Source organism: Crocuta crocuta, unplaced genomic scaffold (genome assembly GCF_008692635.1).
Source record: "Crocuta crocuta isolate KB4526 unplaced genomic scaffold, BGI_CrCroc_1.0 scaffold152, whole genome shotgun sequence".
Classification (NCBI taxonomy): Eukaryota; Metazoa; Chordata; class Mammalia; order Carnivora; family Hyaenidae; genus Crocuta; species Crocuta crocuta.
The window spans coordinates 4,647,490-4,672,132 of record NW_027528798.1 but is presented as its reverse complement, the minus strand read 5'-3'; the positions used below and the strand labels follow the sequence as shown (position 1 = coordinate 4,672,132).

At 43.8% G+C, this 24,643-nt stretch overlaps 1 protein-coding gene across 1 annotated transcript in view; it reads left to right on the top strand.

Moving 5' to 3' along the window:
• The window catches only part of RANBP10 (RAN binding protein 10), a 56,029-nt gene that overhangs the window by 1,192 nt on the left and 30,194 nt on the right, over positions 1 to 24,643 (top strand). Inside the window, exon 3 of the mRNA XM_077755612.1 lies at positions 24,072 to 24,124. Coding sequence (XP_077611738.1) covers positions 24,072 to 24,124 — 53 coding nt within the window. The remainder of the gene's footprint in view (positions 1 to 24,071; positions 24,125 to 24,643) is intronic.

The window sequence follows — 24,643 nt, the reverse complement described above, 5'->3', positions numbered from 1 at the left end:
GCACTGAGCTGTTCCCTGTGGTCAGAGTTTGATGACACTTGTGACTGATGTGAGCTGCTGAGCCACATAGGTCTGGGCTGCAGAGGGTTGAATAGTGGGCTGCCTCTGTTACCTGACTGTGGTCATGGCCTGGTCTATGCAGAAGCCCTTGGTAGCAAGCAGGTGCATTGGGGGTAAAGAAGGGGACTTCTTTTGAGTGATGATGTAATGAATGTAATGAAATACCTCACAGGTCAGGGAAACAAGTAACAAATTATATTAACAATTCAGTGTCCAGAATGGGATTTCCCCCACTGCTGTATGGCATTGTGCCTTCTCTCCTTTCACATTCTTTCTGTATTCAGGGTTCTTTTTTTATGGCATTTAGTCATGTAGAGGCCCCTATAGGCTTCAAAGGGATAGTAGAGTCTTCACAGCATTCATCACAGCATCACCACTGGCCTGTCATCGCAGGGTAAATAGCATGTGCATGGTCAGAATCAGGTGACCTTGCTGCTCATAAACTTGTTTTTCAGTCCAGTGATTTGAACACCAGTTGGACAGCTTTAGGAAGGTCCTCATTAAAGTCAGCATTAGGGAGGCTCCCCATTTTAAGGTGATCTAAGCAGACACAGGAAATCAGAGGGGAGATTTCTCAGTTTTCTTTTTTTCCTTCTTCCAGTCTACCTTTTTTACCATTGATTGTGACAAGACAGCTGTTTAACTTATAAAAGAACGTGATTTCAGCTGTCTTGGAAAGGCTTTGTCAACTACACCAGTAACCTTCGTGCCAATTCTGAATGTGTGTTCTTGAGCATTCAGAATACTTCCTCTCTCCTAGGGACTGCCCCTCTTATGATGCATGCAAAATGCCCACCCAAGGGGCTGTGCTGGAGGAGGATTACCATAGTCGGAGGTTTGCCTGCTTCCTCAGTGAAGTTGTAACATCCTTGCCTGGGATGGCTTTGTGGTCATGGGTAGATGGTGGGGCCTCAGTCTCCTTGACTATACTACGGGGAGCTAGGCCAGTATTTTAGTTGCCTTTAACCCCAGAATTCTATGATTCTGAAAGTCTTTTTAAAATTGTTTTGTTTTTTATTTATTTTTGAGACAGAAAGAGACAGAGCACGAGTGGGAGAGGGTCAGAGAGAGAGGGAGACACCGAATCTGAAACAGGCTCCAGGCTCTGAGCTGTCAGCACAGAACCCGATGTGGGGCTTGAACCCACAAACTGTGAGATCGTGACCTGAGCCGAAGTTGGACGCTTAAACCAACTAAGCCACCCAGGCGCTCCCATGATTCTGAAATTCTTATCATGGCAAGCTGTTGCATCTTTTCACTTTTATCCCCGTCTAGTGGATAAAACATATATAATATGTTTGAACTAGTGTGAATGAGAATGATCTCTTAAAACAACAAAACAAAACAAACATTGCAAAAATAATTTTAGTATAGACTGAAATACCAGTGGCGGGAGGCTTCATATTGCCAAACAAACTGAGGGGCATTTCTTAAACCTGTAGGGAGGAAAATCACTTGTTTTCTCTGTAGTCCTTATCATGATAGCTGAGCTAGCGAGAAAAGAACAATTTTTCAGAAGGGCAGTATTAACATGTAGTTACCTGGGTTCCTTCATCTGGCTTTTGACATTTCAGTTGTAAGTGGATCTTGCTGGAAAATGCCCTGTGTCTAATTAGATTGCCTTACTGTAGGTGTTGCTTGCAAATCTAAAGAAAGTTGGGTATCTTCTCCTTGCTTCTCTACTCAGCATTTAAAAAGGCCTCAGGTCCTATGTGTTTGTAGTGGCCTGGTTTAATTGACCGCTGTCAGATGGCAAGTATGTGAATGTCTCCTCATGGCTTCTTTATGGAATTCTTGAAAGCCTTCTCATGGCTAGGATGTAGCCAGATATTGATATGGCCCAGGAGTGGTTTTGAGGAGTCCAAGGGCAGTGATGAGGTGTTTTTTTTTGTTTGTTTGTTTGTTTTGTCTCTTGTGATTCTGACCTGGGTTTGGTCTGTGACCCAGGTTTAACCGGTTGTATAGCTTTCTTTATTATCTTTATTTTTATTTATTTATTTTCTCAATGTTTTATTTATTTTTGAGAGACAGAGAGAGAGACAGCGTGAGCAAGGGAGGGTCAGAGAGTGGGAGACACAGAATCTGAAGACAGGCTTCAGGCTCTGAGCTGTCAGCACAGAGCCCGAAGTGAGGCTCGAACCCATGAACCGTGAGATCATGACCTGAGCCGAAGCCGGACACTCAACTGACTGAGCCACCTAAGAGCCCCAGCTTTCCTGTATTATCTAGTTCAAGCCTCACAGCATCTCTGGAAAGTAGCTGGAGCAGATGGTCATTGACCTGTTTTGTTAGTGAGCCCTGACCTCTAGAATGTTTGGGGGCCTACCCTGTGGCACTGCTTTGGGTGTGCAGTAGAATAGCCTAACTTGTTAGATGCCCTTGCCTGATCTCAGACATGTTTGTCCATGCTGTTGGTGACTTTCCCCATTGAATCCATTCCCTGGGTAGAGTGAAGGAATGTCTAGTTGGAATCTTAGGGGATCACAGTGTTCTTAGGGGACAGAAATACAAAGTGTTTAGTGCTCAGCGGGGCTAGAGAAATGTGGTATGTTCTTTATTGGGCTTGATTGACTTACTGAATCTGTTAACTTGTTTTTCTCTGGATTTGAGTACATTTGTAAAAGGTATTTACGAACCCAGTTATCAGTGTCATTTTCTAGAAAGGTTTTGTTCTGATGATGCCTTTTGTAGAAGAACATACTAGTCTAGTCTCACTATAAAGTTTCATTTCAGGAGTTCGTGGAGTATTTATTCATACCTACTATGTGCCAGGCCCATGCCGAATATAGAGAGAATAAAGGTAAAGCCAGCACAGGCCAGCTTTGTCCTCAGGGCTACTCAGCAGAGAGTGGACTGAAATGTTCTCTGCAAGAGATGGCAGAATGTGGGCTTGGTTTTGAGGGATGAGCAGGAATTTCTTAGCAGGTGAGACCTGTTGGACCTATAATAAGTCTGGTTGGTAACTGGCTTGGAGTCAGGGAGCTGGACATTCTGGGAACTCCTTAAGTGTAAGAGAGAGCTGAAGAAGGAGGGGCTGTGTTTGAGCTAAGAGCTTGGCACAAATTGATGGGCTTCAGCTGCATTTTGCTGAGTCACCAATGCTAGGAACCTCAGAAGTGGGTCTGGTGGGGTGAGGAGACATCAGAGCCCTGCCAGTGGTGCCAGGAGATAAGGGCATCTGGGTTGGTCTTGTTAGAAAGCCAATGAGGCCCTGAAGCTGAGGATCCCTGGGGGAAATGATTGTTGAGGCAGGGTTTGTGGACCTGTGGGTGTCCCTGGCTCTTAGTGATGAAACATGGAGGGTGTGGCTGGCCAGGCTAACAGATGCTCCAGTATGACCCTCAAAATAGACTGTAACATCATCCCAGCAGGAGCAGCCTCCTGACATGTGATGGGTGGCTCTACCCAAGAACAGTAAGCCTGGGTTGGAGCAGAGGATGGAGTTGAGGCGGGGTTCTTCTTTGCAGCTGGGGCCCAGGCCCAGGCCCTGGCCACAGTCAGCCTGCCTCTGCTTGAACTTGCAGCTGACTTCCTTTAGTCAGGCAGCAAAGCATTCATCATTAATTCTGTACATCACAATGAGGCACCATTGTTTAGTCTCAGTCCCAGGCTGGGACCTATGAGCACAGGCATGAGGCCCATCTAGAGAGGAGGCAGATATGCCTATGCACACAACCTCACAGGGTGGTGTAGAAAAGGCCAGTCTACAGTGTACACTATACCCAGGAGTGGCCCAGTGGTTGGGCTTCGTCCTCTACCTGAGAGTTTGGGGAAACCTTCATAAAAGAGGTGATGATGCTAAATCTGGAAGGATGAATTAGAGGGTTTCGGGTTCTCACTTTGTTGAGAAGCAGATGCTCCAGGTAGAAGGAGTACATAAAAAGATGAGGAACGCAGAGCACGAGGTGCACAAGGGCCAGACTGTAAATACCTTGTATGCCCTGGCAGTGGAGCATGGGCTTTATCCTGAGGGCAGTAGCAGTATTTGAGGACTTTGATCTGCCCATCTTTTTGAGAGTGGATAGAGTAGAAGGGACCGCTGCTCTGGTTCAGCCAGGCCTCTCTGGGTGAGAGCCCTGTCCAGTGTGGGTCAGTAGCTTTAGGTCCTACGCACACTTGCCCAAGGCAGGTACAGTTGGTGGTTGTGCCCTTTTCTTCCTGACTCCCTTCCAGTTCTGATGGCTTCATGGGAAGATGCTGAGCTTTGGGTTGCATCTCTCCCCAGTAACACATTGCACTGTTTCTGGAGACCTGGAATATGTGGGTTCTGGAATGTCCTGGAGTGTGGTATTGCTTACCTGGGTTGGCAGTTAAAGCCCACGTCTAGCTGAAGCTCTGGTACAGGGAGAGAGGACTGGAGTCCACATGGTGCCCACTTTTCTGGTAGGACTTGTTCCTGCACTGAGTATGTCTGAGTTTCCCTGGGACCTCCCTGCTCACTGTATGTCATCACCCAGGCTCCAAGTTGCGAGCTGAGAGTGGGGAGTATGGCTTCTTTCTTTATAACTGGGGACTTCCTTAGTCAAGCATCAGCCTCTAGAGAAATTCCTAAAATTCACTGCATATCCCTCCTCCCCAGTTCCTGCCCCCATTGTTTTTTGTTTTCTGGAATATTTGTTCTTTTCCCTAGATGGGTCACCATGCAAGGGAGATTCCCTATTAAAGGGGAAGCAGGAGCTCATTGGGCTAGGGCACAGGAAGATGGACTGAACAGCTTTGTGTGACAAGCATGTTGTACTATCCTATTCTGGGGCCATTGGGAAAGAATCAAGGGTCCCCGAGTGGGTCTCTGTGGTCAGGGGTCAAATTGGAAAGAAAGGACTGATCACTGGGAGAGAGATGAGTAACACCATGTCTAAATGAAAGGATGTCCCTCTCCAGAAATTATGCTAAAAATCCACATAAAATGTCTTTGTAGCTCCAGGATCCTGTCGTTCTATTATAATTGAAATGTGAGGTCATGGCTCTACTGCTAGAAATGAGAACTTGGTGATGGAACATAGCCCAGCCCCTCTGTCATGAAGGGGCTAGAAACAGCTCTGGATTGGGGTGCCTGGGTGGCTTAGTCGGTTAAGCGTCCGACTTTCACTTAGGTCATGATCTCGCGGTTCGTGGGTTCGGGCCCCGCATCGGGCTCTGTGCTGACTGCCAGCTCAGAGCCTGGAGCCTGTTTCGGTCTGTGACTCCCTCTCTCTCTGACCCTCCCCTGCTCACGCTGTCTCTCTCTCTCTCTCCTAGAAATAAATAAAACATTAAAAAAAAAATTAAAAAAAAAAAAAAAGAAACAGCTCTGGATTATAGGGAAGTGGGGTGGGGCTAGGTAAGTCTTTGGCACCCCTCTTATGCTCTCTTCCTCTCCTACCTGTTGGACCTTAGAGATGGCGTGGCGTTCCAGGGAAGTTTACTTTAGGTTATAGAGATGACAAGTGTTGAGGCTCACTCAGCTTTGGTAACAAATGTTACTGACTGATAACAGTGCTTGTCCTTACCCAGTCAGAGCCCCAGAAGTTTTCTTAATGAGCAGTGCACCAGGCAGCTGCTATTTTTTGGTCAGAGTTTCATCATGAGACAAAACCTCATGCCCCAGGGTAGAGGCAGTTGGAAGATGAGAACCAGTGGAGAGAGGAGAAAAGCAGTTTTGCCCAGATGGTGAAAGGGCTCAGCTCGTCTCTTCTGGAAGACATTGCTTAGGTGGAGCTGAACCAAAAGGAAAGAAGCAGAGGGGATGATTTGCTGCATAGAACTGATTATAATCCAGTTTACAAAGCCATATATCTGAAATTGGCATGGGCTGTTTCATAAAATGCTTTTATTTTTTTAATTAAAAAAATTTTTAATTTTAATATTTAAAAACTTTTATTTAAATTCTAGTTTGTTAACATACAGTGCAGTATTGGTTTCAGTAGAAGAAATCAGTGATTCATCATTTATATACAACACCCAGTATTCATCACAAGTGCCCTTCTTAATACCCATCAACTATGTAGCCCGTCCCTCATCCACCCACCTCCATCAACCCTATTTGTTCTCTATCATTATGAGTCTCTTAGGGTTTGTTACCCTCTCCCTTTTTTCCCTTTTTTCCCCTTCCCATATGTTCATCTGTTTTGTTTCTTAAATTCCACATAAGAGTGAAATCATATGTATTTGTTTTTCTCTGAATGACTTATTTCACTTAGCATAGTACACTCTAGTTTGATCCACATCATTACAAATGGCAAGATTTCATTCTTTTTGGTGCCTGAATAATATTCCATGGTGTGTATATATACCATCTTTATCTGTTTGTCAGTCGATGGACATTTGGGCCCTCTCCATAGTTTGGCTATTATTGATAATGCTTCTATAAAAATTAGGATAGAGAGGCACCTGGGTGGCTCAGTTGGTTGAGCATCCGACTTCGGCTCAGGTCATGATCTCACAGTTCATGGGTTCGAGCCCCGCATCAGACTCTGTGCTGACAGCTAGCTCAGAGCCTGGAGCCTGCTTCAGATTCTGTATCTCCCTTTTTCTCTGACCCTCCCCTACTCACGCTGTCTGTCTCTCCAGAAATAAATAAAAAAACATTTTATAAATAAATAAATAAAAATTGGGGTAGAATGCTCTCTTTATTTATTTACTTAATGTTTATTTATTTTGAGAGAGAGTGTGTGGGGGAGGGGCAAGGAGAGAATCCCAAGCTGACTCCACACTGTCAGCGCAGAGCCCTGTGCAGGACTGGAACCCACAAACTAGGAGATCATGATACAAACCAGAATCAAGAGCTGGACACTCAACTGCCTGAGCCACCCAGGTGCCCCTAGAATGCTCTTATGTATGTATGTATGTATGTATGTACGTATGTATGTATTTATATTTTTATTTTATCTTTAATTTTTTAATGTATGTTTGAGAGAATGTGAGCAAGAGTGGGGCAGAGAAAGTAGGAGAGAGAGAGAATCCCAAGTAGACTCCGTGCTGCCAGTATAGAGCCCGATATGGGTCTTGAACCCACAAACTGTGAGATCATGACCTGGGTCAAAATCAAGAGTTAGAAACTTAACCTACTGAGCCACCCAGGCGCCCCTGCTTTTTTTTCTTTTAATGTTTATTTATTTTTGAGAGAGAGCATGAGCAGGAGAGGTACAGAAAGAGAGAAGAACAGAGGATCGAAAGCAGGCTCTGCACTAACAGCAGAGAGCCAGATGTAGGGCTCGAACTCACAAACTGAGAGATTATGACCTGAGCTGAAGTCAGCTGCTCAACTGACTGAGCCACCCAAGCTCCCCTAGAATGCTCTCTTTTAATAACAACTGTTGTGCCTGGACTTTATTGGTAGTTATATATGCTTTTTTTAAAACCAAAATGTAAATAATATATATATATATTTTTTTAATGTTTTATTTATTTCTAGGAGAGAGAGAGAGACAGCATGAGCAAGGGAGGGTCAGAGAGAGAGGGAGTCACAGACTGAAACAGGCTCCAGGCTCCGAGCTGGCAGTCAGCACAGAGCCCGATGCAGGGCTCGAACCCACAACCGCGAGATCATGACCTAAGCGAAAGTCGGACGCCCAACCGACCAAGCCACCCAGGCGCCCCATTACATAGTATTTTTCAACATCAGACACAGTGTACGTTTTTATTTGTTTATTTAAACTAATTTTTAAAAAATATTTTATCTTTAAGTAGTCTCTGCACCCAGGTTGGGGCCCAAACTCACAACCTAAGATCAAGAGCTGTACACTCCACTGACTGAGCCAGCCAGGTGCCCCTGACACCATGTACATTTTATTTAAAATATTGTTTTTAATGTTTTTTATTTATTTCTGAGAGAGAGAGAGACAGTGTGAGAAAGGGAGGGTCAGAGAGAGAGGGAGACACAGAATCCAAAACAGACTCCAGGCTCTGAGCTAGCTGTCAGCACAGAGCCTGATGCAGGGCTTGAACCCCCGAACCATGAGATCATGACCTGAGCTGAAGTCGGATGCCCAACCAACTGAGCCACCCAGGCGCCCCATACCATGTACATTTTAAAAACGGCAGGAGGACAGAGAGATGGAGCTTTAAACAAATGTAGGTTATTGCCATTACATATGTTCTGGCACTTGAGACCAGTGCAGAAAGCAGAAACCATTCCAGATATTTTAAGCAGAAAATGGTTTAATACCTGGAATTTGATGTTTTCAAACTCATTGGGACTTAGAGTTTCCAGGTAATGGTGAGTGAAGTTACTTAAATAAGATGCCCTCCTGAAAAGAGTGAAAGATGTTAAGTTAACAAACCAGCAAACTCAAGGTCAGTTTCTGGATGAATATCTATAACTAGAACATTAAGGGTAGTGTCTGAGTAACTAAGGGCATTTGCTGTGTCCACACTCAGCTATGCTCTAGCTCTCTAGTTACACAGTAAGGGCCAGAGAGGTAGTGGTTAGGGCCCGGAGCCTGCTGGATGTGGGGTCTGGTGAGAACGCTTTCCTGTTAAGCAGGGGTGCCAACTAGCTGTACCCTCTGGTTAAGAGCAATGTATTTGGTTTCTAAATGTGACAGGCTCTTTTTTATTTATTTATTTATTTATTTATTTATTTATTTATTTATTTATTTATTTATTTATTTATTTCTAGGAGAGAGAGAGAGAAACAGCGTGAGCAGGGGAGGGTCAGAGAGAGAGGGAGTCACAGGCTGAAACAGGCTCCAGGCTCTGAGCTGGCAGTCAGCACAGAGCACGACGCAGGGCTTGAACCCACGAACCGCGAGATCATGACCTAAGTGAAAGTCGGACGCTTAACTGACTAAGCCACCCAGGCGCCCCTGAATGTGACAGGCTCTTTAAAGGCAAGGCTTGCTACTTGAGATTCCCAGGATTCTTAGGGAAGAAGAGTGTGAGTAACCTGTCTGGGGCCACCCATGGGGACTGTTGTCCACTTTCCTGTCTTGTGGGCTCTCTGGGTGTTTTGAAGTGCTCTTGGCAGTGGACATATGAGGCTTCCAGACCCACATTCAGAACCACCTTCCTCCCTTACAAGCACATCCTGACTCAAGGCCCTTTTGCCTCAGGCATGTTCTTCCATGGATGGTGCTGGGTTCAGTTCATTCATCTCAGTAATGCCCCTTCTCTCAGTGGGGGATCTGCACAGAGTTGGGCTCAGTGGGTGAACTGGATGGCTTCTTGGCAGAGGGGCACAGTGAGGCTGTGGTTGCTAGAGGAGCAGCTTGTATCCAGCAGCCAGTGTCCTGATGGGCTGTGGCTTTAAGCAGGGTCATCAGACAATGAAATAAAATCCCCAACACCAAATATTAGCCCTTATTTCAGACCTAAATTTCAGTTGGGGTTTTTCCTCAAATGTCTCCCGGGGACCATTTGTAACCACGGTCCCAGAGATCTCCTGTTAGGGAGGCTGTTGATTTCTTTATCTAGGGCAGGTTCTGATCGAAACAAGATTGGCAGCCTGCTGAGCTGTGGCTAAGGTGTTAGATGTCAAGATGAAACTCTCAGGTAAGATTCCAGTAGCTCTTCAGGGGTCTGGGGCAAGGGACAGGAGCAGTGGTGACTGAGAGGCAGCAGAGCTGGTACCTTCCCTTAGCCTCCAAGAGCTGTCTCAGGCCTAAGGCTGAGGAGCTTGTCTCTTTTCTCTCCTCTTTGTCACTTCCTACCGGAGTTCTGTGGGCCTGGAGACATTCAGTGATGGAACTTGAATTTAAAATGTTAAGGTCCCATGATCATTGGTTCATATATTTTAAACAGCATTTATTAAAATTGACTGTGGGCTGGCATAAAATCCATATTCTCTATAAGGAGAAATTAAGAAGAACTAGATCTGTGTTCTTCACTTTTGTCATCTGCTATTTGCTTATGGTGAGGGACTTCTTTTGGCCCTGGTGTGAGGCCAGAATTCTCTAATGCTTTCCACTGTGCTCTGTGTAAAGGCCTCCTTGTCTCATCTGGAAAAACCAGATGAGGCTAATGCTGGCATGCAGGTCCCTAGGAGTGTTCTTGGTGACTTTGTGTGCGTGGTTGTGTGTGTGTGTGTGTGTGTGTGTGTGTGTGTGTGTTAAAATATATATAATAAAAAATATGTCATTTTAACCATTTTAAGTGTACAATTCAGTGGTATTAATTATATTTACAGTCTCATGCAACCTCCACCACTATTTTCCAAAACTTTTTTATCACCCCAAATAGAAACTCTGTACCGATTAAGCAGTAATTCCCCCCTCCTTCCAGTCCTTGTTACCTGTTTCTATGAATTTGCCTATTCTAGGTATTTCATAATAGTGGAATCATACAAAATTGTCCTTTTATGTTTTGTTTATTTCACTTAGCATAATGTTTTCAAGGTTTATCTTTATCTCATGAAACATGAGATCGTGACCTGAGCCAAAATCAAGAGTCAGAGGCCTAACCGACTGAGCCACCCAGGTGCCCTACTAAAATAATTTTTAAGTAGACTCCATGCCTAATGTGGGGCTTGAACTCAACCCTGAGATCAAGGTTGTAAGCTCTACCGACTGAGCCAACCAGATGCCTCAAAAGTTTTAATTTTGATGAAATCCAGTTTGTTTATTTTGTTACTCATATTTTTGGTGTCTCATATAAGAATCCATTGCCAAATCCAAGGTCATGAAGCTTTTCCCTGTTTTCTAATAAGAATTTTATAGTTTTGGCTCTTATATTTAGATTGTTAATTCATTTTGTGTTAATTTTTATATATGAAATGGAGGAGGGGTTCAACTTCATTCTGCTGCACGTAGAAGTCCAGTTGTCCCAGCACCAGTAGTGGAAGAGACTATTCTTGCCCCATTGAATGGACTTGGCACCCTTGTTAAAAGTAATTGGCCATAGATATGGGTTTATTTCTGGACTTTAAATTCTATTCCATTTGTCTGTGTGCCTACCTTATGTCAGTACCATCCTGTTTTGATTACTGTAGTTTTCTGGTAAGTTCTGAAATCAGGAAGTGTGAATCCTTTAGCTTTTTCTTTTTTCAAGATTGTTTTAGCTACTTGGGGTCCCTTGCATATCCATATGATTTTGAGGATTGACTTCTCCATTTCTGCAAAAAACACTGTTGAAATTTTGATATGGATTGCATTGATTTTTTTGTGGATCAATTTGGAGAATATTAGCAATATTCTCCATCTTAATAATATTAAATCTTCTGATCCATGAACACAAGATGTCTTTCCATTTATTTGTGTCTAATTTATTTTTTTTTCCGCAGTGTTTTATAGTTTTTAGTGTATATGACTTTTGCTTCCTTAGCTAAATTTGTTCCTAAGTGTTTTAGTTTTTTGATGCTATATTGTAAATGGAGTTTTTTTTTCTTAATTTCCTTTTTATTTATTTATTTTTTTAATGTTTATTTTTGAGAGAGGGGAGAGGGGCAGAGAGAGATGGAGACACAGAACCCAAAGCAGGCTCCAGGCTCTGAACTGTCAGCACAGAGCCCAATGTGGGGCTTGAACCCATGAACCATGAGATCACCTAAGGTGAAGTCAAACGCTCAACCCACTGAGCCACTCCAGTACCCCTTAATTTCCTTTTTAGATTGTTCACTGGTAGTATAATGAAACACAACTGCTTTTTATGTGTTGATCTTGTGTCCTGCAACTGTGCTGAATTCAATTTTTAGCTCTAGTGAGCTTTCTGTGTACTGCTGGGATTTTTTTTATATGATCATGTTGTCTGCAAATATAGTTTTACGTATCTCTTTCCTGTTTGGATGGCTTCTTTTTTTTTTCCCCCCCCTTGTATGATTGCTCTGGCCAGGACTTCCACTACAATGTTGAATAGTAGTGATGAAAGGTGGCCATCCTTGTCTTATTCTAATCTTAGAGGAAAAGCTTTCAGTCTTTAGCCATTGGGTTTTCATAAATACCCTTTATCATGTTGAGAGAGTTTCTTTTATTCCTAGTTTTCTGAGTGCTTTTATCATGAGGGAATGCTGGATTTTGTGAAATTTTTTTCTACATCAATTGAGATGATCATATAGATGTGTTTTTCCTTTGTCCTATTAGTGCAGTTTATTGGTTGATTTTCTTATGGTAAGCCATCCTTGCCTTCATGTGATAAATCCCACTTGAGTCATGGTATGTAATCCTTTTAATACATTGTTGGATTTAGTTTTCTACAGTTTTCTTGAGGATTTTTGTATCTGTAGTTATGAAATATATTGGTCTGTAATTTCCTTTCCTTTTGATGTCTTCTTAGTGGCTTTTTGATTGCTGTTTCAGGGTCTACCCCATCTTGGGCTTTCATCTGGTTACAGCACGTTTGTAACAGTATCCAGACATTATTCTGCCAAGAATTGAAGTCTCTAGGTCAGAGCTGGGAAGGAGCTTAGGAGCCCTTTAGTCCAAACTCTCCTCTTGTGGTAGGGAATTTGAGATGTGGGGTGAAATCTAAGACCCGCAGTCCTGAATTAGGCTGGAGTGTCTGAGACCAGGCTTCAGAGTCTGGGGGTATTGTCTCTGGAGCCCGGCTGCAAAGTGTTCCTGTCACTTTAAAACTCTTCAGGTGCTTTTCTTCAGGAGGCAGGAAAGGCGTGTCAGACTTGTTGCCCCAGAGGCTCCCCTGTTAGAGTGTTCCTGGCTGTCTCTCAGGACTGGTTGGGTGATTACAGCAAAGTGGTGGTCTCCTCCCCTCCACGCCTTGTTGTGTATCTCTGGAGAGTGTGAGATTCCAGAGGCCTAGTTTCTAAGGTCCTGTCCTCTGTTCTCCACTAGAGCAGTTTGGGTCATAGACGCATCTCTAGTCGGAGCTGTGCTGAGCCAGTGTCACTGTAGGAAGGTCTCGTGGGTGTGTGCTCTGGGTTGTGCTTGGGACGCACAGGGTGCTACATGAGCCAGAGTCCTAGCTTCTGTGCTGAGCAGGGATTTTGACCGTTTCCTGCTGTTTCTTTTCCTTCTCATGTAGCCTCTGCCCTCCTGTCAAGGCTCTGGGAAGTGGGTGTACTGAGGAGCTGCCCATAAAGGCCAGGTCCCCCAGTGTGTCCCTCTGGCACTGAAATGTCCCTTGGGACAATCCAGGGAAGTCTGATGGGTGAGAGCCAACGACCTCTACAGTATGTGGCCACTCACTGGCTCTGGAAGATGATTTTTCTCTATCAAAGTAATTCATGTTAATTGTAGAAAAATCTGGACAACCAAAGAGAAAAAAGAAGAATCCAAGCTGATTGGAGTGTGCTCGCATCTCCACGTGACTGCAGGGTTTCAGCAGACTGTTGCTTTTGTGAGAGAGTCAGCAGAGGCGGGGTGAAGGGCAGCACAGGCCTCAGGAACCACCAGTCCATTTTCATTGCAGGTCATTTTCCAGGGCCCCAGTTTGCCCCCACTGCTTGCAGTGTGTGGTGAGAGCTTTAGGGCAGACGTGGCTGTGTGGTCAGCTGAGGGCCTTGCCAGAGCTGCTGCTCTCCAGCTCAGACGAGGCCGTGCTCGCCTGCTGTTCTCTTCTCTCTAGAGCCCAACAGAGAGACAGAGTTGTTCTTCTAGCTCTAGCTTATTTTGTGGTGTTGACAGTGAAGGATAGAAACTGAGAAGGTAGAGGCCAACTCATGGTCTCACTGCCATGAAGAGCTTATCCTCTGTTGTCCCTCTACATTTACTGGCTGTCTCACATCTCTGACAAATGGTGTTCTCCATTTTGCTGCCCTGTGGAAGAAAGGAGTAAATCAGATGGGTTCACCCTACTTTCAATCATGATATGGGGTAATAGTTTTGTCTCCAAGCTCCTCTGATATATCCCACTGCTCGAAAAGAAAGTGCTAGTGAAGATGCTAAATATAGGGGAGCTAAGCACTGTCTATTTCAGTTCTCTGCTTAGGGATTGAGAACCCCTTGTTGCATCTCTCCTAGGAGACCAAGTCAGCTTGTATCTGTCAGTGTTCCTACCATTATCTGACCCATTACCAAGAAGGAAGCAAATGCTCACCTCCTTTTTTCCTTGGCAATTGTTTTTAGATGTCCCAAGATCTAGGTCTTGAAAATGGCCTACTTTACTTGATTCTAATGCTAGAAAAGCCTCCGGTGCCTGAACTGAAGCACAGTGAGTTTGTTCAGTGTCCACCAGCAGCTCTCCCAGCACCGTGCCCAGGATCCAGTTCAATGGCTACACTAAAGCCTCTCTGGACTGATGGTGATAGCTGAGGAATAGTCTCTGACAAGCTGACTGGGGTGTATGGTGAACTCAGTGGCAGAGGTGAGATTTGAATCTAGGCTTGTCTGATACATTTGCTCTGATGCAGGTATGTTTTTGTTCAGGTGTTTGCACACAGTGTAAACTCTAGGGCTGGAGCAGAGTTGGAGAAGGACTACTGAGGACGGGCCAAGCATCTGGGCTCCAAAGTTTGCAAGTGGGTCTCAGAGAATTGCCCTTTCTTTGGTGACTGGTTGTGCTGGGCTGTGTCCTGGGCAGCTCCTCCCCCCTATATAAGTTTACTCTGTTCTAAAGAACACTTGGCTCAGGGGTGCCTGGCTGGATCAGTCAGTAGAGCATGTGACTCCTGATCTCGGGGTTGTAAGTTTGAACCCCATGTTGGGTATAGAGATATCTGAAAAACAAAATTAAAAAAGAAAAAAAAAATGAAGAGCACTTGGCTCTGTCCATGTCTTGCCATCCCCATTGCTTCTTTTCTGTCCATCCCTGTCATCTTCCACTGGGACAATTTGGTAGCCTTTAGCTTTGCCTTTTCTTTTTTTCTTTTTTAAATGTGTTTTGTTGTTGTTGTTGTTGTTGTTGTTGTTGTTTGTGAGAGAGAGAGAGTGTGTGTGAGTAAGCGGGGGAGAGGCAGAGAGAGAGGGAGACAAAGAATCCAAAGTAGGTTCCAGGCTCTGAGCTATCAGCACAGAGCCCGATGTGGGGCTCGAACTCACAAACTGTGAGATCATGACCTGAGCTGAAGTGAGGCGCTTAACTGACTCAGCCACCCAGGCCCCCCTAGCATTGCCTTTCCAATCCATTTTACAAATATCAGTGGTTTGATCAATGGTGCCCTTTTCGAAACCCTTTCTGCAGCTTCCAATTGACCTTCCATGAAGTTCAAACTCCTTAAGCTAACATGCAAGCTGTGCGTGAAAAGCCTGTTTCCGGCTGCAGGTTGGCTCTTTTTAGGTCTACCCAAGTTGTGACCGAGCCACACTGATTTCTCTCAGTTTCTTGACTGTGGGCTGCTTTTTTTGCCTTTATGCCTCAGCACATTCTGCTGCTTCTGCATAGAATGTTCTCTTCTTTTTTCCCTTCATCTCCTTTACCAGGCTTGGCACAGCCTTTACTTCCTCTGGGAATCCCCAAGTCAGTGCACCCGGAGTCTCTGTCTTGCCCCTAATGTGCCAGTGGAAACTGTCAGAGCACAGGGATTGAATTTAGCCCCTACCGTTGTATCCCTAGCACCATATTGGGCACAGAGAATCTTTATGGAATGGTTGAATGATCTCAAGGGCCCCTATAAAAAGAAACTTACCACACCTTTTTTTTTTTTAAGGCTTATTTATTTATTCTGAGAGAGAGAGAGAGAGCAGAGGAGGGGCAGAGAGAATCCCAAACAGGCTTTATACTGTCAGTGAGAGCCCAACACAGGGCTCGATCTCACGATCTGTAAGAATATGATCTGAACTTAGATCGTAAGAGTCAGATGCTTAACCAACTGAGCCACCCAGGCACCCTTTATGGCATCTGTTTTTACTGAATTACTCAACTTTAGCAAGGCCCCAACAGTTCCTTAACAACCCGTTCATTTTCAAGTGCCGCCAGTGATCAACAGAGGAGAGGTAGTGTCAGTGCTCCTCAGATGCAGAGGTACTACTGTATGTGTCCAGGAGAACATATGTGGGTTTAGGGTTTTCATTATGCCCTTTCCTTATTGTTTTGCCTCATCCTCATCAGCCTGTCAGAGAGCCAGGACCACATGATTCTACCACCTGGCAGAGCATGACACATGTCAGTCATTGGTGATTGAGAAGGAACCTCAGGCCTGCTTAGATTTTTCAGGAGTGGAGGAGAAGTAGATTTTCCCTATGCCTGTAATGTCACTAGCTTTGTGATAGTAGGTCATTTAATATCAGTGCTGAAGTCCAGTGTCTGTAAGACGAGAGAATAGTACTGGGGGTGTTGTGAATGAGTTCAGAGCTCACTTACCTATCACAAAGCTCTGTTAGGATCTCATACCAGCTAGAAGCTTAGGTTCCTATTGAAATGTGTGTGGGAAGGACCCTGTGATTTTGGTGATAAAGTTTACCAGACCACGAGTGGATGAACGCTAGGGGTTTATTGAATATCCATTATGTGCTCAGCCCTGTGCTTTTCCTCTGAGGGCTGGAGGCTCCTAATAGCTCCTGCATCGTGAGGCGGGTAACAGGCATTGCATCAGTTCTATTCGTTGTGCCATAAGACATAGATAAGGGTTTGGGGCTGTAAACTTAGGCTCCATCCCTTGTGTTTGGATGGTTTGAGGGATTGATCTTTGGGGAATATCAGAACTGAATAAACGCATATCCACATGCTGGGTTTTTGGCCAGAGATGACACTTTTAAAAGAAAGGACAGGTAAAGGTATTGTCTCCCTAGATCCTAAATTCTCATGCTTGAAGAGAAGAAAAGACTAAGAACAAATGTTACAGCTGATGATAGTGAACTTGAACCTTTTTTCAAGAAGGGGCAGTTGGATTGATACATACTCATTTATTTATTGTGGTAAAACATATATACCATAAAATTTACCATTTTAATAATTCTTACAGGTCTTACATTCTTACAGTGTACAGTTCAGTGGCATTAAGTACGTTTGCATTGTTGTGCGACCATCACCATCATCCATCTCGAGAACTTTTTTCATCTTCCCAAACTGAAACTCTGTCCCTGTTAAACAATAACTCCTGATTCTTACCTCTCCCTAGGCCCTGGTAACTACCATTCTACTTTCTTTATGAATTTGACTGCTCTGGATACCTTATGTAAATGGAATCATACAGAATTTGTCTTTTTGTGACTGATTTATTTCACTTTGTATAATGTCTTCAAGGTTCATCCATGTTGTAGTATATGTCAGAATTTCCTTCCTTTAAAAAAAAAAGTTTTATTTATTTAAATAATCTCTGTGCCCAACGTGGGGCTCGAATTCATGACCCCAAGGTCAAGAGTTGCATGCTTTTCCATCTGAGCCAGCCAGGTGCCCCAGAATTTCCTTCCTTTTTAAGGCTGAATAATATTCCATTGTGTATATATGTCACATTCTGTTTATCCATTCATCCATTCAACAGTAGACACTTAGATTCGTTTGCTTCCACCTTTTGGCTGTTGTGATAATGCTGCTGTAAATGCAAGTGTAAAAATACCTGTTCAAGTCCCTGTTTTCAGTTCTTTTGGGCATATACCCAGAAGTGGAATTGTTGGACCAGATAATAATTCTACGTTAAAAATTAAGCATTTTAAAAACATAGTTTAATTAAAATTTTTTTTCCAAGTTAATGTATTTTATTTTCAAACTTTTATTTAAATTCTAGTTAACATATAGTGTAATATTGGTTTCAGGAGAATTTTTTTTTTTTAAGCTTTTATTTATTTAAGCAATCTCCACATGCAGCATGGGGCTCGAATTCATGACTCTGAGATCGAGAGTCTCACGCTCTTCTGACTGAGCCTGCCAGGTGCCCCGAAAAGTATAGTTTAATTTTTTAGATGTTTAATTTTTAGAATTACCATACAATTAATCTCTATACTGATTTCCACAGCTACTGCACCATCAGTGCGCAAGGGTTCCAATCTTTATATCCTCACCAACACTTGTTATTTTCTGGTTCTGTTGTTTGTTTGTTTCTTTTATGATAATAGCTTTCCAAAAGAGTGTGAAGTGGTATCTTCTTGGTTTTTTTTTTCCTTAAATAGTTTATTGTCAAGTTGGTTTCCATATAACACCCAGTGCTCATCCCAGCAGTGCCCTCCTCCATGCCCATCACCTCCCTTCCCTTCTCCCCTACCCCTATCATCCCACCCCCATACCATTCAGGAGTCTCTCATGGTTTGCCTCCCTCCCTCTCCCCAAGTATCTTCCCCTTCTTCTCCCCCATGGTCCTTCATTAAGTTCCTCCTAATTCACCTATACATGCAAACATATGGTATCTGTCCTTCTCTGCCTGACTTATTTCGCTCAGCATAATACCCTCTAGTTCCATCCATGTTACTATACGTGGCCAGATTTCATTGTTTCTCATTGCCATGTAGTATTCCATTCTATAAATATACCAAATCTTCTTGATCCATTCATCCGTTGATGGACACTTAGGCTCTTTCCATGTTTTAGCTATTGTTGAGAGTGCTGCTATGAACATTGGGGTACATGTGCCTCTATGTATCAGCACTCCTGTATCCCTTGGGTAAATTCCTAGCAGTGCTACTGCTGGATCTTAGGGGAGTTCTAGTGTTAATTTTTTGAGGAACCTGCACACTGTTTTCCAGAGGGGCTTCTCCTTGCGGTTTTGATCTATGTTTCCATAATGATTAGTGTTACTGAGCATCTTTTCATGTGCTTTATTAGGTATTTGTCTCTTCTTTGGAGAAATATCTATTCAAGTTCCTGCCCCCTCCCCTTTTAAAGCAGTTTTATTTATTTATTTAATGTTTATTTTTGAAGGCGAGACACTGAATGTGAGTGGGGGAGGGCAGAAGAGAAGGAGACACAGAATCCAAAGCAGGCTCCAGGCTCTGAGCTGTCAGCACAGAGCCCAATGTAGGGCTTGAACTCATAAACTCTGAGATCATGACCTGAGCCAAAGTCAGACACTTAACTGACTGAGTCACCCAGGAGCCTCTTAATGTTTGTTTATTTTTGAGAGGCACCTGGGTGACTCAGACAGTTAAGCATCCAACTGTTTCGGTTCAGGTCATGATCTCATGGTTTCGTGGGTTTGAGCCCCGGGGCTCTGTGCTCACAGTGCAGACCCTGCTTGGGATTCTCTTTCCCTCTCCCTCTTTCTCTCTCTGCCTCTCCCCTGCTCACGCTGTCTCTGTCTGTCTCGAAATAAATAAATAACTTAAAAAAATTTAATGTTGGGGCGCCTGGGTGGCTTAGTCAGTTAAGCGTCTGACTTTCGCTTAGGTCATGATCTCTCGGTTCTTGGGTTCGAGCCCCGCATCGGGCTCTGTGCTGACTGCCAGCTCAGAGCCTGGAGCCTGTTTTAGTCTGTGACTCCCTCTCTCTCTGACCCTCCCCTGCTCACGCTGTATCTCTCTCCCTCTCTCCTAGAAATAAATAAAACATTAAAAAAAAAAAAGAATGTAAGATTTCTTTAAAAAAATTTAATGTTTATTTCATTATTAAANGGCTCGAACCCACGAACCGCGAGATCATGACCTAAGCGAAAGTCGGACGCTTAACCGACTAAGCCACCCAGGCGCCCCTCATTATTAAAAATTTTTAATGTTCATTTTTGACTGAGAGAGAGAGATAGGGAGGGAGACAGTGTATGAGTGGGGGAGGGGCAGAGAGAGAGAGAGGGAGATACAGAATCTGAAGCAGGCTCCAGGCTCTAATCTGCCAGCACAGAGCCCAGCACGCGGCTTGAACTCACCAGCTGTGAGATCATGACCTGAGCCTTAGTCAAACGCTCAACCGACTGTGCCATCCAGGTGCCCCTGATGTTTATTTGTTTTTGAGAAAGAGAGTGAGTATAAGTAGGGGAGGGGCAGAGAGAGAGAGAGGATCTAGAGTGGGCTCTGTTCTGTCAGCAGAGTTGGATGTGGGGCTCCAACCCACCAACTGTGAGAACGTGACCTGAGCTTAATCAATTGAGCCACCCAGGTGGTACCTTTTCCTTCCCTTCCCTTCCCTTCCCATCCCGTCCCGTCCCGTCCCTTCCCGTCCCGTCCCTTCCCTTCCCTTCCCTTCCCTTCCCCCTTCCCTTCCCCCTTCCCCTTCCCCTTCCCCTTCCCCTTCCCCTTGCATACACACAAGCAGGGTAGGAGCAGAGGGAAAGAATCTTAAGCAGGCTCCACGCTCAGCATGGAGTCTAACATGGGGTTCTGTCTCATGACTATGAGATCATGACCTGAGATGAAAACAAGAATTGAATGCTTAACCTACTGAGCTGGGTTTTGTTGTTGTTTTTTTTTTTTTATTATTAAAAAAATTTTTAAGTAGGCCCCACACAAGAGTCACATGCTCTACCGACTGAGCCAGCCAGACACCCCTGTTTTTTGTTGAGTTGTGTGAGTTCTTTGAATATCCTGGATATTAAACCCTTATCAGATAGATGACTTACAAATATTTTCTCCTTTCCCATCAGTTGCTTTTCACTGTGTTGATGGTGTCCTTTGAGGTGTGAAAGTTTAAAATTTTGATGTGGTTTACTTTTTTCTTTTGTTGCCCATGCTTTGGGTGTAATATCCAAGAAATCATTGCCAGTTCTAATGTAAACCTTTTCTCCTATGTTTTCTTCTAAAAGTTTTACAGTTTAGGTCTTTGTATTTGATCTGTTTTAAGTTAATTTTGCAAATGGTGTATAGTAAGTGTTCAGCATCATTCTCCTGCATGTGAATAGCCCATTGTCCCAGCACCATTTGTTGAAAAAAAACTATCATTTTCCAATTGAATGGTCTTAGCATCTTTGTCAAAATCAGTTGACCATGTATAGGAGGGTATATTTCTGTGCTCTCTATTTTATTACTCTGGTCTTTATGTCTGTCTCTACCACTGTTTTGATTATCATAGCATTGTGTTAAGTTTTGAAATTGGGAAGTGTAAGTCCTCCTTTTTTCGTCTTTTTCTAGATTGTTGGAATCTCAGTGTTCCTTGAGATTCCATATGAATGGCTTTAAATCTGTGTATCACACTGGGTAGTATGGGCATTTTAACAGTATTGTATTGTTCATGAACACAGATGTCTTTCCATTTATTTGTGTATTCTTTAATTTCTTCTTCTTTTTTTAAATGTTTATTTATTTTTGAGACAGAGAGAGACAGAGCACGAGCTGGGGAGAGGCAGAGAGAGAGGGAGACACAGAATCTGAAACAAGCTCCAGGCTCTGAGCTGTCAGCAAAGAGCCCAATGCGGGGCTGGAACCCACGGACTGCGAGATCATGACCTGAGCCGAAGTCAGATGCTTAACCAACTGAGCCACCCAGGCACCCCCCTTTTTGTAATTTTAGAACATCATACTTTTGAAATAGAGTTAATGTCACCCATTGTTTGAAGAGTTGGGACTCATTTCTTTTTAACACTGACTCAGTGCTGACTTCATATGAATATGCAATTTAGGCTCCTGTGGGGCTGCTCCCAGTGTCATTGACATCTGCAGATGACATAGCACCTAGGGGTGGTTAATGGATCTCCTCTGGGTGCTCTACCCTTAGCGCATCCGCTTGGATTTGCAAGTTGACCTAGGGTTTATGTAAAGGCTTCCAGGCCATCCACTGGTAAACACTATCCCATCTATGGGGCAGAGAGTTTATAGGAAGGTGTTGAGGGCTAGCTTCTGGAGGTGGAAAAGGCTTCCGCATTGTGGAAGCCTAAGCAACTTGTGTTTGAATACGTGTGCCTTAATAGGTCCTCATTCCCATGGAAGTTTGTGGAATTAGACTCCTGTTGCTGTGGCCCAGCTGTTTGACCTTCCCTATTTGCATTAACCTTAAGCGGTCAAGGGTCATCCAGGAAACATGTGCTCCAAACACAAACCCTGATCTTAGTGTTGGGAAACCTGTAAGCCAGGGATGGGCTTACATGTAGTATTGGGCACAGACTCGGGCCCCTCCAAACAGGGCAGGGTAAATGGGCTGACACCCAAGTCAGGGAATTCCCTGGTTATGTTGTACATGATTATGTTGATTGATAACTGCAGGGCAGTTGAGGTCATTTGCTCCTTGGTCACCTGAGGCATTAAGAGAATAGAGACTAGCTTTTGGCAGCCTCTACCATATAAAGTAAGGAAGTTGATTATTTGGGCTACTGTTTTTCCAGGAAAAAGTACAGGTTTTAATCTAATGGGAATCCTGCCAGCAGTCTTACACAGCTTCTCCTGGTGGTTCTTCAAGGTCCTTTTTTGACAGGAGGTAGTAGGCATTTGGAGAGCCTGAGTCCTTTGAACTGTGCAGCTCCTTCTTTGACATGCTGTTCCTTTCCCTTCCCCCCCTCTTTCCCCTGACTTCTGCAGGGCAAGTTTTCAGGGTCATGTGTTGGTTGATGTCTTTACCTGGTTCCTGCCAGCATGATGGGGTAGCTGGTTTCAGAGGAAGATGTGTGGGTCAGAGCCTTCCTTCCCTACATGATCTGATCCTTTATTTGGATGGTAGAGGCTGCTCCCCCAAAACCCAGTGGCACAGCCAGCTAGAGAAGGGCAAAGGGGCATTACTGTAGATGAAGGACTTGCAGACGGTAGCACCATGTTGTGGGAACTCTAGTAGGGTTAGAAACAGGTACATAGGTGCATGGAGCATGTCAGGGGTAAAAGGAAATAATCCAAGATGGGGAAATGTATGTGGAAGTGTTCCTTGCAGAATCATTTACAGTAGGGAACAATTGGAATGTAAATGGATAGCCACTTAGAAGTGGTCAAAATAAGGCAACCCTGTGTAATTGCTTTAAAAAACATTGTGTGTGTGTGTGTGTGTGTGTGTGTGTGTGTGTGTAGTAAAATATACATAACAAAATTGACCGTTTTAACCATTTTAAAGTGTAAGTTCAGTGACATGAAGTACATTCACATTGTTATGCAACCATAAAGTTATACCTCAGCCTTCTTGGTTGGTGATTTTAGTATTCTGAGCTTCTCAACTACTTGTTGGCACTTATATGTGGTTGATTTTACTCTTAGAAGATAATGATTTGTTTCTCTTATTTAAGTTTTTGGGGAAATACCTCACTGTTTCCTTGCACACTATAAACAGACTAAAAAAACCTATTCATTTCCTTTTCTGGCCTGCCCACTCATGAATGTCACTGAGACATCTTTGACAGAGTTGTGCAGCATGGGCCTGCCTTTCTCTGAGTGGCTTAGGTTTTTGGGTATCTGGGTGGGAGGAGTGGGGGAGGTCTCTCAGGGACTTAAAATACAGTCTCCCAATGCTGGTTGATCAAGGAGGTTAGTAGTGAATGTATGGGGCACGGGTAATGAGTTTGGAGATACCCAGAGAAGAAGTTCTGTGGAAGGGGATATTGACAATCCTGTGCAGAAGTACATAGCTGTACTTTTTCCACGTCTTGGTCCTTGTTGAAGAGTGGCTTGTCCCCATGGACTTGAGCTTGTATTGCTCTGCCACATACTGTCTAGGATTGAACTACTTATATTAGGCACTTCTTGGAGACAGATTCCACCACCTTACCTGGAGCCAGAAATCAAGATACTGGAAGCAGTGATTTCAGGAAACTTTCCTCTGAAACTGAAGCCAGTGGTTCCTGGCTATAGATACCACCTCTTGTTTTTCCAGCTACTTAAGGCATTGAGATGATTTTCGTTAGAAAATCAAAATGTGGGCTCCCTGGGTAGCTTAGTCATTTGAGCATCTGAGTCTTGATTTTGGCCTGGGCTCATGATCCCAGGGTCATGGGATCAAACCCCATGTCAAGCTCTGTGCTAAGTGTAGAGCCTGCTTAAGATTCTCTCTCTCCTTCTTCCTCTGCTCCTACCCTGACCATTCTTTCTCTTTCTCGCTCCAAAAAAAAAGAAAGAAAGAAAGAAAGAAATCAAAGTGTGAAGGTTCTTCAAGAACCATTAGTATGTTAAGAGTCACTATATATATATATTTTTTTTTTTATTGCTAGGAGAGAGAGAGAGAGAGACAGTGTGAGCAGGGGAGGGTCAGAGAGAGAGGGAGTGACAGACTCTGAAACAGGCTCCAGGCTCTGAGCTGGCAGTCAGCACAGAGCCCGACGCGGGGCTCGAACCCACGAACCGCGAGATCATGACCTAAGTGAAAGTCGGACGCTTAACCAACTAAGCTACCCAGGCGCCCCAAGAGTCACTATATTAATTGCTTTTCCTAATAAATATTTTAGAAGGGAGATACATAATCATTTTCTAACAAAAAATTTTATGTGTGTGATTTTTTTGAAGGTACATGGGAATAGGACTCTCAGCTCAAGGCGTCAACATGAACAGACTTCCTGGTGAGTCACTGGTTAAGAGAATGTTTGTTTTGCTCTCCTGATCCATTCTGTAATGAGAATCATGGTGGCAGCCAAGAGGCTGGAGACAACTTTTCTGGCTACCTACCCAAAGCTAGGCCATAGGTTGGAAGATCCTGAAAGTTGGCCATGGCTGGGATGGTATGGGCTTCCAATCCAAAAAACTAATTGGCGAATGATTGTCATTCATGGAATTTGTAGTCAAAACCAAGCAACCTGAGCTTGCTCCTAGTGGGGATATGCCTTAGTAGCTCTTCTTCCCATTGGCCTTGGACCAGCCTGAGACTCTCACATATATGGAGAGGAAGGCTATTACCAACACCGTCTTCTTTGTTACTTCACCATATTAATGATCAGAGTCTGTAAGTGGCCTTCCACTTGGGTTACAGTTGAGGCAATTTCTTTCCTTTTTTTTTAGTGTTTTTTTATTTTATTTATTTATTTATTTAAAGTTTTTTTTTAATGTTTTATTTATTTCTAGGAGAGAGAGAGAGAGAGAGA